Genomic DNA, 13,601 nt, shown 5'->3' with positions numbered 1-13,601 from the left:
TGTATGGCCTTGGCTACTTGCAGCAACAAGCTGTCACGGCAGGGTGTCACACACACTGTGGTTCTCACTGTAACAACATTTTGACAAGACATGGGCTGATCCTGCACTAATTTAGGTGTGCTCTGCTGACTGCTGCTTTCACACACCATGATTTTTCAGCTGGTATTTGTTGAGAGAATACAGAGGATACACAGTATTTTCCTTCCTGCTTTTCTCCCATCTGCAATCACATTACAAACCCTATATTTACCCAGAACCCCTGCACGGCAATGCACTCTTCCAAATGACAAAGTTAAAAGCCTGAAAAAACCCCCAAGTTCTTGTTCTTTCCCCAAGTCCTCTTGGACCAACCTTTTTGCAACATACAGTCCTCAGACATGTAAGTAGCAAGGTAAAACTTAGAGCTTCAAAAATGTGGCTCGGTGGGATTCCTGGAGGCAGATGACACCTGCCTCAGCAGCACAGATGGAAAGAGCAAAGCAACACGATTCCTTCCCCCTCTTCCAAGGTTCTGAGTGTTAAGCACTCACTACACTTCCTTCACTACACAAACTGGAAAAAGCAGAACATATTAAAACTTTAACTTGGAATCACAACACAAAATTGCATCACCTGCAGTGTTCTGAAGTAAGTTCAAAACCATTCTTCTCATTTTGCCTATTACTTGGTCCAAACCAGAATTATCAACTAGGAAAATGTGAAAGTCCCCAACAGGGAACAGTACAGCCCTCATGGGCAGCAGGGCCCCTCTCCTTTTCCCCAGTAGCTTTGTTGGAAGAGTAACATTTCAGTATTTTCCTTTATTTCTTGTCCTAAGCTCTGTGACAACCAACTGCAAGAGCCACCACTCTCAGTGAGCTCCCCATTTTGCTCTCAGGTTTTAAATCACTAACTCATCAACAATTTAATAGGACTAAGTTTAGGTTTGTTGCCATATTCTAAACACATTGATAGCACAGAAAACTCATTTTAGCCAGAAAAAACACTCTTCTATTTTTAAGCCAACGTAAGTTGAACAAGAAGCAAAAATGCTGTTAGATAATAGAAAAGTCTTAAAATTACTCAGCAAAACATTTAAGTGTGCTTTGTTTTCAGAACACAGACCATTGCCTTTTTACAGAACTTCCCCCCCCCCCCCCAAGTTTCATAGGTTCTCCATGATTACTGTCACCCCTCAGTTCTGACAGCTTAAAATCCAACACCCAATTCCACTGCTCGAGCACATTCTGCATTTCTACACTCCTCAAAACCAATGCTGCTTCCATCATTGTAATTACACCATCTTTAAACACCTTCTGACCAGCAGAGACACCTGTCCCATTAGAGGGTGTATTACATTACCACCAAGAAATTTAAACATAGACACATAATTCTGAAGTAAGTAGTCTGGATAAATCCCTAAGACTTTGCAATAATACCAAATTCTGACACAGGTTTCCCTGTGCAATTTCTGCCTTCCCTGTACTCTCTGAGGCACCTCTCACCAATACAACCTCTGCACACATACACAGGGTTTTTTTTGGTGAGGATAAAATTACTGGGAAAAACCATCATAGAGAATCCACAAAAAGCACAACCCGCCTCCTTCCTCCACCCATCCCCACATCACAAGTGAAGTACACAAGTACTTTTATTTATTTTTTTTTTAACCAAGACCATAGGTTTACCTTATTAAAAACCCATCCACACATCTAGTACCAATATTGTCCAGTAGCAATACAGGCAACCAAGCATTAGTTCTGTATATTAAAACCTTTTATTTTCCACCAGTTTTTAGTTTCACACGGACTCTTGCACAGGCGGCTCATATCCATCAGCTCGCTCTACCTTAGTGCCTGCCTCGTCCCCAGAGGGCTTTCCAGCACCACCACCTTCGCCATGCAGCTCCATCAGCTTGCCCACTAAAAAGAAGCAGTGATGGAAAGAGTGAGACATGGACCTGTTTAAACAGTTTTAAATTACTCAATTACTCATCATACACAAATGAAACCACCAGAACATCTTCTGTACGTAGGAGCAAGTCCACTGCAGACAGCTCATGCACAGAGATGTCGCTGCAGTGACAGTCAGCTAGAAACGAGCAGTGAAATAAGGCTACATAATGAAACTGAAAACTACACTTTTTTCTAAAAAGATCTGGACTCAAGAACCTACTGCTGCACGGGAATGTCAGAAAAAGGGGAAATGGAATCATTCCACATCATCTGGGACCGAAACATTTTGTCATCATTCATTCCCAAAGCAAAGTTTTTACATATTCAGCAGCAGTTCCAGGTGAGAATTCAAGAAGCTCCCAACTGAACACTCACTGCTTGGGTTTTTATCCTGGAATTCACACAGCAGGACAAGGACACACTGTTCCCTTCTACAAATACTTAGGGTCATTGATGCTGCTGTAATATCTTTATCCAAAAGCAAACATATTTGAAGTATGTATCCTTTCCACACCCTCCTCCAAGTGTCTGCAGTAACTGACTTACATTCAAACTTGGGCTTCTTGAGCATCTTCACCTTGCGGACATAGACATCGTGCAGAGGGTAAATGGACTGACAGGCCTTCTCAATGTCCTTGCCAATGCTGTCTGGGATCCTGAGACATCACAGAGCACCACAATGTTAAAAACTCTGCCTGCTTCTTCAGCAGCAACACAGCTAAATATTCTACAAAAGTTTACATCATCACTTTGACAGTTTTCCTCAAGTACATTTAGATTCTAAGCCACTTCCCTTGTGAAGTTAGAAGGGACAAAGCACAAGTGTGCCCATTTTGAGAGCAAATCTGCAAACTTTTGGAAGCAATCAGCACCCTTTGGTAAACTCTTCTAACAGAAGAGCTCAGAGCATTCACAACCCCAACCGATCAGAATTACAACTTTAGTCTGTAGGAATGGGAACCACAAATTCTCTGGAGAGTGACTTTACAGTTATGCAAACATGACATAGGATTCAGGTCAGACAGGATGCAGACACTAAGAGAAGCCATTTGCAGAAAAGGGCAATTGCCTTTTCCACAGGAGGGGCTCCTTGCCTGGTCTCTGACAAACAGCTTGTGATGCACCAGCACTCCTCAAGCACTCAGCAACAACCAACCCCCAAAAGACGATTTAAACTGCAGGAGAGAAAAAGAGAACACAGCCAAAGCTTACAGCTTATTGACAACTTCCTTCAGGTCATTGGTCTGCACCTCCCGGGTCATGATTTCCATCATTTTCTTGCGGATCTGCCGGACCTGCTGGTGCTGGGCATAGGAGGTCTTGCGGATTTGGTTATTGCGCTTCTTGGTGAAGCCCACACAGAAGAGGCGCAGCAGGTACCCATCTGTGGTTTTGACATCCACGTGGGCTTCAATCATTGTCTGAAAGAGCAAGCACTGAACATTTACCACCCACCCAGCAGTCAGGCTGCCCAACCCCATGCACCCGACGCTGTTGATGTCTGATGCAGCTTCAAACACGGCTTTGCCAGGCACCAGCAGCTCCCTCCCTCCCTGAAGGCACCGGCAGCAGGCAGACCTTGTTCCTGACACACCTGCCATTTTTTGACCATGGAGCACATTTTGTCCCGTGTCAGGTCCATCCCATGGAAGTTGGTCAGACAATTTTTGCCCTGAACGTCCTCAGTGATCAGTTTAAATTTGCGGAAGGCGACCTCATCGTTCTGCAGATCAGCCAGGCTCACTTCAAACACACGGCCCTTCAGCCCATCAGAAGCAATTTCTGTGTGATGGAACAGAACAGAACACCTTTTATGAACATTAGAAGCACATTCTTCAAATCAGATCCTGAATTCCTGCTGGAATCCTGTTTTCTGATGCTTTCTAATGGTGATCACAGAGCCAGCAAGGCTGGGAATGCCTCCCTTTGGGAGGAAACTTTTTAAGGTAATAGTATCAGGTATGGGATATGGAACAGCAGCATACAGCACATTCTACCACGTGTAATAATTTGGTTTGTTTCAAGCATAAAGGGGTTGCAGAGTATTTGGAAATTATGAGCAGTAATGAAAAAACTAAACATAAAAAGCCACAAGTGCTCAGCAGAGATGAAGCAGCAGTGAACACCCCAGTACAAACACTTCACAGCTCCTCCTCCAACAAGGAACCATCTTAACAACACTGGCTGGTTCACACTCGTTTTGCAGTGCTCCTCATTTTATTTGTTTCACATGTTGAGTTCAAAATAACAATCATCGTCCTAACTCTGAGTGCAACCAGCACAGTATCATAAAACTATTTAGCCATTCTGCACAGCTAAGCTTCCAAAAACAGGGTTACCTCTATCCAGACACCCCTGCATTCGTAACAGACATTTCCTCTTCCTAACGTGTGCCAGATCATATTAAACTGAATTAACCCACCAGTGATACATCAGTGCTCACATTAAATCAGCAATTCCGGCTCTAATCATTACCCAAAATCTTTAAGAAATTTCAGTGTTTTGATGTGCTGGTCGTTATCACCCTATCAGGACTAAGGTCTCCTGTGGCACTCTCCCACATCTCCCCCTGTGACAGAACTACTGCTTAATTAACTTTTCTCAACTCGCGAGGTACCACAAGAGGAGCTCATTAGAAACTTCAGGCCCTTCCTTCCATGGTTTGGCATTTTTGTACAAACAAGGGTCTAGTGTATGAACTTCCCTGAAGCTCATTTATTTAAGCAACTCAGGTCAACTCAAAAAAACCCCACTCAAATCATCCAACTTTTTTAGTTTCCAGGTTCGTAACAGTACAAGCAAAACCTATATGTCAGCAGTTTTTCATCCAAGAAGTTCTTTAACCGCTTGGAGCTAGCACATGGAGCAAACACAGCCCCTTCTACTGCACCAACCCCAACTACTCACTAGTTCCTTGAGTCCTGGTGACAAGTGTCTTCCCGATGTTTCGGATATTGAACATCGCCGGAGCTTTGACATCGTACCAGTCCTTCTTGGAGAAAGGGTCGACCCTTAAACCAAATGAAGAAGATTTTTTTACCGACTTTCCCAAGCCAAACCGGGCTGCAGAAAGACCTTCCTCTCCCAATGCCCGCCGCTGCTCCCGCCCCGCCAGGCCCACGCCCGCACGGCTGACGCCATGACAGCATCGGCCCTGCTCCGGCCGGGCCGCCGCCGCCATCCGCCCCTCATCCCCGGCATCCCGCCGCCGCGGCGCCCCGCCCGGCGCCCCCGGGCACCGCCCGCCCGTGCCCCGGCGGCCCTCACACTTTCTTCTTGGCGCCCTTCTTGCCGCCCTTGGTGAGGCGCTTGTTCTTCCCGACCGCCATCGTCCGGCCCGCGCCGCGGAAAGGGCGGGGCGCGCCCGCTCCCGCGAGAATATACGAGACCGGCGCTCGCGCGAGACCTGCGAGAACGGGGCCGCCCCCAGCGCCGGGAGAGGGGGGGCCCCCCCCGGGACGTACCACGGCTGGACGGAACCAACGACACGGGGGGGCGGGGGGAGCGCTCGGCACAGCCCGTGCCCGTGAGCGCCCCCGGCTGGAGCCGTGCGGAGCGCAGCGCTGGGAATGCGGAGGGCCGAGGGGGCCGCTGGCCGGGCCGGCACAGCCGCAGGGACGGGGTTCGCTGCGCCAGCTGTGCCCGGGAGAAAGGCAGGTGCCACCTCCTGCCCTTTCTGATGTCTTCAAGCCGAATTATCTGTCCCCAGGCTGAATCTTGTCACTTCTGGTAAACGTAACTGATGTCGTCTGCTTTCTTCTACAATGGAAGTTGCTTCATAAAGAAAAGAACTTTGTACTTCAAGCATCGCCTAAGAGTATGTCATACAAATAAATACGCATCGGTGGGCGGGGAATGTGCATTAGACAGGCGGGCTGATGTAAATTTTACTGTATAAAAGATGTCACTTTTTACCCCATGGTGTGTTTGATTTGTCAAACCTCCACCTTGCATCCCACGCAGAATAAACAGTCTCCTTTCTAAACGATGCTCTGTGTTTAGAGAGCTCCTAAAATCGGCACCTTTCCCAGGCCATGGGGCACCGAGGGGACAGCCAGAAGCTGTTGGTCTTGGCTGCCCCAAATGCCTCGGCCGGTGGCTCCTGTCCCCACCGCACAGGGCAGGAGGAGGCTCTGCTCAGGCCCCCTGCGTGGGCAGGGATGGGACATGGAGAAGCAGTGCCCAGGACAGCACCAGGCAGCTGGGACTCCCCAGGGACAAGAGGTGACCACAGGCTGTGGCTCACCAGTGAACCTCACACCCACCTCTGGCAAGGGTATGCCTGAGGCTCTGCCAGGTGGGATGGGATCCAGCACAGGTACCTGTACTATGCCAGCTAGAGACAGCCCATTGCCACGAATCCGGGCTTGTTGCCCATCCTGTGGACACCATCCCGTTTCCACCCACTCCAGGACAGTGGAAAGCAGAGTGTGTCCAAGGGGTCATGATGAGAGTCCCCATTCTCCTTCCATGGCCAGCAGGAGCAGGGGGTCAGCAAGGGGGCTGTGCTGACCTTCCATGTCTGCAAGGTTTTGCTAGGTGCCTGAGCTGTTCCCACTGTATGGGCTGTGCACCTTTGAGGAGGATTTTTTCAGAGGCTGTAGAAATGCCACCAGAGCCCAGGGCAGGACCTTCTGCACTTTCACCGTGACCAATCTTGGAATTGTTACAGCTCTTTCGGGAAAGGTGCTGCCCAAGACCTCATTCTCTGTTTGCCACTTCCCATCACAGTCTCTCTGATGTCTTTGAAGAGGAGGATGGAGACCACTTGCAACCACTTGTGACAGCCTCTCCTGGGCACTGCATGCCTCTCCCTCTGGAGGAGACATGCTTTCCTTGGGGCTCCATTATGGTGACCATGAGACAGGAGTATTTGATGGGCTCAGGCTGGTTCCTGGCTCTTTGCTTGTCTCTGCATCAGTGGAGTAGCTGGGAGCATGGGAGGTAGCAGCGAAGAAAAATGCATCCCAGCACTTCCCAGGGGTATGAATTTGCCTGCAAGGGGACACAGGGAAAAGGAACACATAGGTCCCTTAGCACTGCAGGACAACCATGGGCATGCCACATCTTCCAAGAGTTGTAGGAACATCTGTCAGCTGTCTCAGAGGTGACGGTGACATCCTGCTCCCCACCAGGGAACCAGGTATCTTGCCCTGCCACCCAAAGGGACCCAAGTATCCTGCCTTTCATGGGACAGGTGGCCAAGGCCAGAGTGGGCAGGGGCCACGCAAGGGGATGCACACAGACAGTCACATGGTTCGTTAATGACTACCTAATGACCTTGAGGGGCCATGAGGGTGAGTGGGGCCTCCTGGACAACTGGCTCCCCCCAGACATCCACTGGACCTTGCTCTTTACCCTGCCCCTCCTCCTGGATCCTTGCCCATTGGGCACAGCTGGGGCCAGTATAAAAGAAGTGCAGAGGAGTGGGAGGGATCCTGGAGACCCTGAGGCCATAAGGGAAACTGAGGCGCGCGCACAGGTGCGGGTGAGGGGTGCATAGGGGACCAGAATGTTTGTGGGAGGGGTCTGTTAGGAACCCAAGCATCCAGTGGGGAAGGGAGGCTGTGTATGGCACCTGGGTGTCAGGGTACGGGGTGGATCTATAGGGGAGCCATGGGACTGGTGAGCAGGTATGGGGGGTTCCATAGGGGACTGAGGATTCTGGGGAGTGCATGACTGCAGGGGACCCATGCATCCAGGTGAGATCCACAGACAGCCCAGTTGTCCAGAGATGAGCCCCCACGCACTGGGAGGGGATTTGTATGGGACCCAGGTGTTTGGGAGGTGGAATTTGTAGAATAACCAAGCATCCAGGGTGGGATTTCCGGTCGGGGGCCCAGAAGTCCAGATGGCCCTAACCCCACCTTTCCCCAGGTGTCCATGGCGGGCTGGGTGCTGTGCATGACCCTGGTGCTGGCAGCACTGGCAGGGGCGGCGGGCGAGACCCGCTACGAGAAGTTCCTGCGGCAGCACGTGGACTACCCCCGGACATCCACGCTGGCGGCGCACCGCTACTGCGAGACCATGCTGGCGCGGCGGCGGGTGACGGCCCCGGGCAGGCCCTGCAAGCCCTCCAACACCTTCGTGCACGCCCCGGCCGCCGCCCTGGTGGCCGCCTGCTCCCAGGCGCCCGATGCCACGGGGTTCCAGAGCACCCCGAGCGCCGTGAGCCTCACGGCCTGCCGCCTGCGCGGCGGGGACACGCGGCCGCCCTGCGCCTACCGGGCCCGCCAGCTGCAGCAGCAGCACGTGCGCGTGGCCTGCCAGGCCGGGCTGCCCGTGCACCTCGCGGGCACCTACGCGGCGCCGCAGTGAGGCCCGGCCTGGCGGCGTTGCGGAGCCGCGGCGCGGGGGCGGGTTCTCCCTCCCGCCAAGGGCTCTGTTAGTGCTGGCAATAAAGGAGGTGGCAGAGGCCTGGGCTCCAGCATCAGCTTCTGGGGGGACCCTGCAATCATACCCCTCTCTGGGTGCCCCTGAGCCCCTTGGGTGACCCCAACCAAGTCCACCTTGATCTGTTCAAGGTGGACTTGGCCCCCATGTGCTTTATAAATCCCTGGGTTTTCCCAGCCTCCTGGGTGTTCCATAGCCCCCTAGGGTGTCTCTGACTTCTCCTGCGCCCTCTCCCCTTTCTTGGGTGTCCCACAACTCCCATGGGTGCCCCACAACCGCCACCACCCTCCCACCCAAGGCCCCCTGATCTCCCGGATGTGCACCCAGCCCTCTCTCCAGTATCCTGACCCTTTGGGTGTCACATTGCTTTCCTGGATGCCCTGTAACTCCCACAGGGTTTCCCAACATCCCACATGCCTCATAACCCCCTGGGTACCCCCAAATTCCCCCATGTCTGCCCCATAAACTGTCAGATGCCCTGTCTCCCACATGCCTCTGACCCCATCTGTGACCTCTCTGGGGATGAAGCTGCTCCCCCTTGGGACCCCCACAGGACTGAGCCCTGGCTGGGGCCACACAGAGCCCTGAACCACCATCCCACAGACACTGAGCACAACACACACACACACACACAATGCGCAAAACATGTAGCCACACTCACAATACAAAACATACAACACTCACATGCCTGCTCCTAGCACAGCACACAGCACGAGCACACACAGGACACGTACACAAGCACGTACATGCAATATGCACACACATACAGAAGTTATGGTCCTGAGTCTCGAGGGGATTTTACGTATTTCAGCTTTTGTTCATCACCTCTTGTCCTTCATTCTCCCCATCAGTACTTATCAGTATACATATAAGCTCCCCCTGTCTGAGCCTTCTCTTCTCCAGGCTGAATAGTCCCTGCTCTCTCAGCTTCTCCTCTGATCAGACATGCTCCAGTCCCTTCATCATCATCAACTCCTTGTGGGACTCTCTCCAGTATGTCCATGTCTCTCATGTACTGGGGAGTCCACCACTGGACCCAGCACACCAGGTGTGTCTCAGTGCTGAGCAGAGGAGCAGGATCACCTCCCTCCACGTGCTGGCAGCATTCTGCCTAATGCAGCCCAGTAGGCTGGGGGACCCCTTTGCTCTGGTCCTATTGCTGTGGGAGCCCATAGAAGTCCCAAGGGACTGCTGACAGCCAGGTGCAGTGCTGCTGCAAAAAGGCAGCCCAAGTGCATCCAGAAATTGTAGCTGAGAGGAAAAGGAGTGCAGAAAATGGTCTTCCTGATCCTTTTCCTCCCTCTCCAAGATACCTCCTGCTCGTGTGCCTTAAGTAACTCAGGCGCTCCTTTTCTGAAATTCACGTGAAAGGCATTTTGAGGGCCATCCATGGACTGGTGAGCTCCACCTCTCAGTACTGGCCTAGTGCACTACTCTCTGTGCACTGTGGGGTAATTAGGGTATTTCAAAGGTATTTGGGGCATTCCTGGCCCGGCAACTTACAGCAGACTCACTTCTCCACCCTGCTCACTCCTGGCCATGGGAGAAGCTGACTGGCTCAGGAGGGAATACCTGGGGTCTCTGCAAGTACAAGGGTTTGATCTCTGCTTCTTGCTACCTTCATTCTTCAGGGCTTGGAGGAGGATTCCATCTCTCCACTTGTTCTCTGGTAGCTGAGATCATCCTGGCAGTGACAGAGAAAAATACTGTCACTGATTTACCCCACAAGCTTTGCACTACAGGCTCTGAAGTGCATGGGTAGAGGTAGCACCCATCCTGGGGAGACAGCTCTGAGCTGCAGTCCCAGAGCAGCAATACCATTTCTGGGATGCCCAGCATGCTGTGGCTACCTGAGTCTGCTGGAAAGTCTGGATGATTCCTGGCATCTCCGATTGGATGGCAGGGCAGCTCAACCCCTTCAGCACATCCCATCCCATGACTGCACTGTTGGTTCACTCCTCTGCTGTGTTTTCCCCTAAGAAGCAGGTCTGTTTCTTCAGCATATGTTTGTGTCTGTTCTTTGTGAAGGCTAAAGGGAAAAACCTCAGCCACAAAGGAATCGTGATCATCCAGAGGGTGTTGTGGCCTTTGCCACAAGCAGCAGTGGGCCATTTACAGGCAGTGCTCAGCAAATTTGTAATGGCAGCAAGTAGCAAAAAGGCAGGGAGGGACTGGTGCCTGAAAATAAAGGAAGGAATTTTGCAATATTATGTTTTAATAAATCACTGCATTTATTTCTTAATTTATTCCTCATTTAGATACTTTCATGTCCTGCCTAACACAGTCAAATGGAAAGTTGTGAGGTTTGTGGTTGATTCTGCTTTGTAACAGAGAAAGTGATCATCTCTGCTTTGTGGGTAGGAGTTAAGCAGCTTTCCTAGGGTCACAGAAAAGTCTTGAGACAGGAGCTCAGTTCAGACCTCAGCCTTATTTAATAGCCTCCCTTCCCATTTATGTCCTTTCTTTTTCTGAAGAAAACAAAAAGATGCAACCAAAAATGTTTCCAGAACAGTACTATATGCCTAAAGCTTGTATCTGAGTCATATCTGCTTGACTTTCATGCCCAGAGTTTGCTCTGACAGTGGTCAGCCTGCTCTGCTCGCCCGCTCTATTGTCAAACAATTCATTCCTTCGCCAGGAACTGGCTGTTGCTTGTTTAGCACAGGGAAATGAAACAAATAATGCTGACTCACATGCTTCATTATGGCTCGCAAGCTTCCACCGCCCAGCCTTTGATGGTATAAAATGAGAGGCATGAGCAGTGTGTCAATATTTCCAGCGCTGCTGTGGAAATTTGTTCCTGCTCCTTGAAAAGCAAGGGCATTTTTTCAGAACCATAGCAGAGAATTGCTTAAACAGGCACTGCAAAGGCCTTCAGAAATATTTACTCAGCAAAGTCAAATATCGAGCCCCATGGATTTGGCAGAATGAGTCCTGTGAAACCAGGCTGTTGCTGCATGTCATGCATGCCAAAATTGACATGGAAAAAACTTCTTTCCAGTGTATCGCCTGCTCTTAAAATACACCCTGCAAAAATACAGCAAAATACAAGACAGTTTCTGTGCAGCACATCCACCTTTCTTGTTCACTTGGACCACTGGGAAAGGGGCTGCCAGGCTGCCTGGGGGCAGCACGAGACAAGAAAACACCCCCTTCCCCATCCAGCAGCATCAGTGAGATGCTGGGGTCTGTGGTGCTCCTCCAGTCACTGCTCCTCAGCACTGTCCCTAGGGCATACAGACCTCAAGCTGTGCTCCCAGTCAGATATGTCCTGCAACCCTCCTTCCCCCTGAGCAGGTGACACACTTGGTCCCCAGGGTGCAGGGTCACCTGTAACCCCTGCCACACAGGGAATGATCCATCCCCTCCACCATTCTTGCAGAGGTTCCTGGGCATGGGGACAAGACTGCCTGCTAGGAAAAGGGGAGCTGCTGCCCATGGCATGGTGGGGACAGCACAGACAAGGGGGGCATACGACAGCAAAGTCCTCAAACTCAGCTGTGGCACTCAGCTGAGGCTTAGGTGTCACTTTCCCCACAACAGCTACACATCAGAAATCCTAATGCACTTCTCCAGTTCAAGCATTGAACCTAAGACCCAAAACCTAGGACTGCTCAGGCTGGAGAAGAAGCATGAGCTACCACAGGGGAAAGTACCAGGAAAGCCTGGAGCTAAGAATTTCTGTCCATATGAGACCAAGAGGCCACCCACCCAATCTAAAAAATATATAGGTGAAAAAGACTACTGTTGGCCTCTGGTCTGCTGGGAATGCTGCTGCAAGGTGCCAAGATCAACAACAGAATCAGACTCAAGTGCCCAAACTCAAGAGAAAGAGTTTTGATCAAGTTAACATCCTATGCTATGCAGGCCCTGTGCCAATACCTCTAACAGTGTTTGTCACCAAATTGAAACTCACCATGCAAAATGGATCCAACCTTGTGTTATGTGGGCTGGTTGAATGTTTGGCTACCTCCTGAGTCCCACTGAGTACTCAGCTAAAGCTTTGCAAGCCACTTGATTTGCAAATTATCTCCCTGTTTTTAGCACAACTTGGATGTCATGGCCAGTCCCTTCCTCCTTCAGTGCTCTCCTGCAGAGAGAGCTCTTCCCTACATTCATGCTTAGAAACTGAGTCATCTCTTCATCTTATCTCAGAAAAACATGCTGGGCTCCTTCAGACAGGTTCTCCAGCTCTTTCCTCACTCTGCTGGCCCATGTGAGACCACATGCAGCAAGTCAGAGCCAGACCTTCCAGAGTGTTGTGTCCAGGATGATCCCTGGGATGGACAGTGGTTCCCAAGCCAGAAAGCTCCTGCTAACTTCACTGGAGGGAAGCAAACCCAAAAGTCAGATGCAAGAAAGCCAGTGTATAAAAAACTCCCAGTGGTCACAGTTGGAGCCATCCCACATTCTTCCAGCAGGTAGGGACCTGCACAGCCTCCTCCCTAAGGGGATCAGGGGAAATTCATTGCAAATGGGTACCCAGCCAAGGAACTATCCCCTCCCATCAGCTGCAACCATAGCCAAACAGGTAAAAAAAAAAAAATAAAAGATTCATAGAAAGTACACGAAGTGTTAAGAAAACCTGGGAATTAAAATTCCCCAAAAGAGCAGGCTGTGTCTGGAGGTGAATCAAGGCTGGAGGAAGGGCTCATGAATTTCTCCCTGTTAGAGCTGGGAAGTGGGTAGCTCAGCTAGTGACATTCTGTCTCAGATAAGCTGATGCTAGGCTCTCTCCAAATGTCCCAAACTTACCACTTCTCCAAGGGCTGCAGAACTGGTGTCAGGAGCAGGGCAGCTCATCTCTGCCTCATGTTGGGGTGCAAGAGTAAAAGAAGCCCACAACCTCTTGAAAAATCTTTTTTTTTTTTTTCTCAGCAGCATCACCTCTCTCCCAGTCTGAGCGGCTGCTCTATGTCTGGATGGAGGGAAAGGGGTAGAAGGGAGCCAGGCCACTTTCTCTACCTTCATTTTGCTGCTTCTGTATCCCATCTGTTGGAGAAATGTGTTTGCAGCGCACCCAGCCCTATGCATCTCTAATTCAAACACCAGCAGCAATAAGACCCTGCCGGCCTGCAGTGGCCCCAGCCTTTCACGTGCCAGCTCATCTCTCAATAAAGGAGTTAAATAAATGTTAGACACAAGGTACAAGTGAATTACCAGGCAAAGGGAGGGAGCTGGAAGGATGGGGAAAGCCAAGCAACCTGGCCCTGGCTTCCCCTGCCAAGGCCTTGGAGGTGAATTGGGGATTTTCCATTTCATTAGCTTTACACG

The 13,601-nt window shown here is 50.8% G+C and overlaps 2 protein-coding genes and 1 non-coding gene across 3 annotated transcripts; 1 reads left to right on the top strand and 2 right to left on the bottom strand.

The window, feature by feature from the left end:
• Window positions 1–1,737: 1,737 nt before the first annotated feature.
• On the bottom strand, window positions 1,738–5,337 carry RPS3A (ribosomal protein S3A). The gene is made up of 6 exons (XM_042050027.1): window positions 5,202–5,337; window positions 4,842–4,945; window positions 3,529–3,716; window positions 3,147–3,355; window positions 2,481–2,590; window positions 1,738–1,901 (listed from the first exon to the last, which is right to left on the bottom strand). The coding sequence occupies exons 1-6, from the start codon at window positions 5,261–5,263 to the stop codon at window positions 1,780–1,782; spliced, it is 795 nt and encodes a 264-aa protein (XP_041905961.1). The 5' UTR covers window positions 5,264–5,337; the 3' UTR covers window positions 1,738–1,779.
• LOC121675085 lies at window positions 2,166–2,235 on the bottom strand. The gene has a single exon (XR_006019950.1). It is a non-coding gene; the product is annotated as a small nucleolar RNA SNORD73 (small nucleolar RNA).
• A 1,974-nt stretch (window positions 5,338–7,311) lies between the features above and the next one.
• Window positions 7,312–8,349, top strand: LOC121675058 (ribonuclease CL2-like). The gene is made up of 2 exons (XM_042050028.1): window positions 7,312–7,416; window positions 7,812–8,349. The coding sequence occupies exon 2, from the start codon at window positions 7,818–7,820 to the stop codon at window positions 8,250–8,252; it is 435 nt and encodes a 144-aa protein (XP_041905962.1). The 5' UTR covers window positions 7,312–7,416; window positions 7,812–7,817; the 3' UTR covers window positions 8,253–8,349.
• Window positions 8,350–13,601: the final 5,252 nt, after the last annotated feature.

The sequence above is a fragment of the Corvus kubaryi genome, unplaced genomic scaffold, assembly GCF_017639235.1.
Source record: "Corvus kubaryi isolate FWS band 111438036 unplaced genomic scaffold, C.kubaryi_AGA036_p1.0 71, whole genome shotgun sequence".
NCBI classification, from domain to species: domain Eukaryota; kingdom Metazoa; phylum Chordata; class Aves; order Passeriformes; family Corvidae; genus Corvus; species Corvus kubaryi.
The sequence above is the reverse complement of the archived record's forward strand: the minus strand, read 5'-3'. Positions and strand labels throughout refer to the sequence as shown.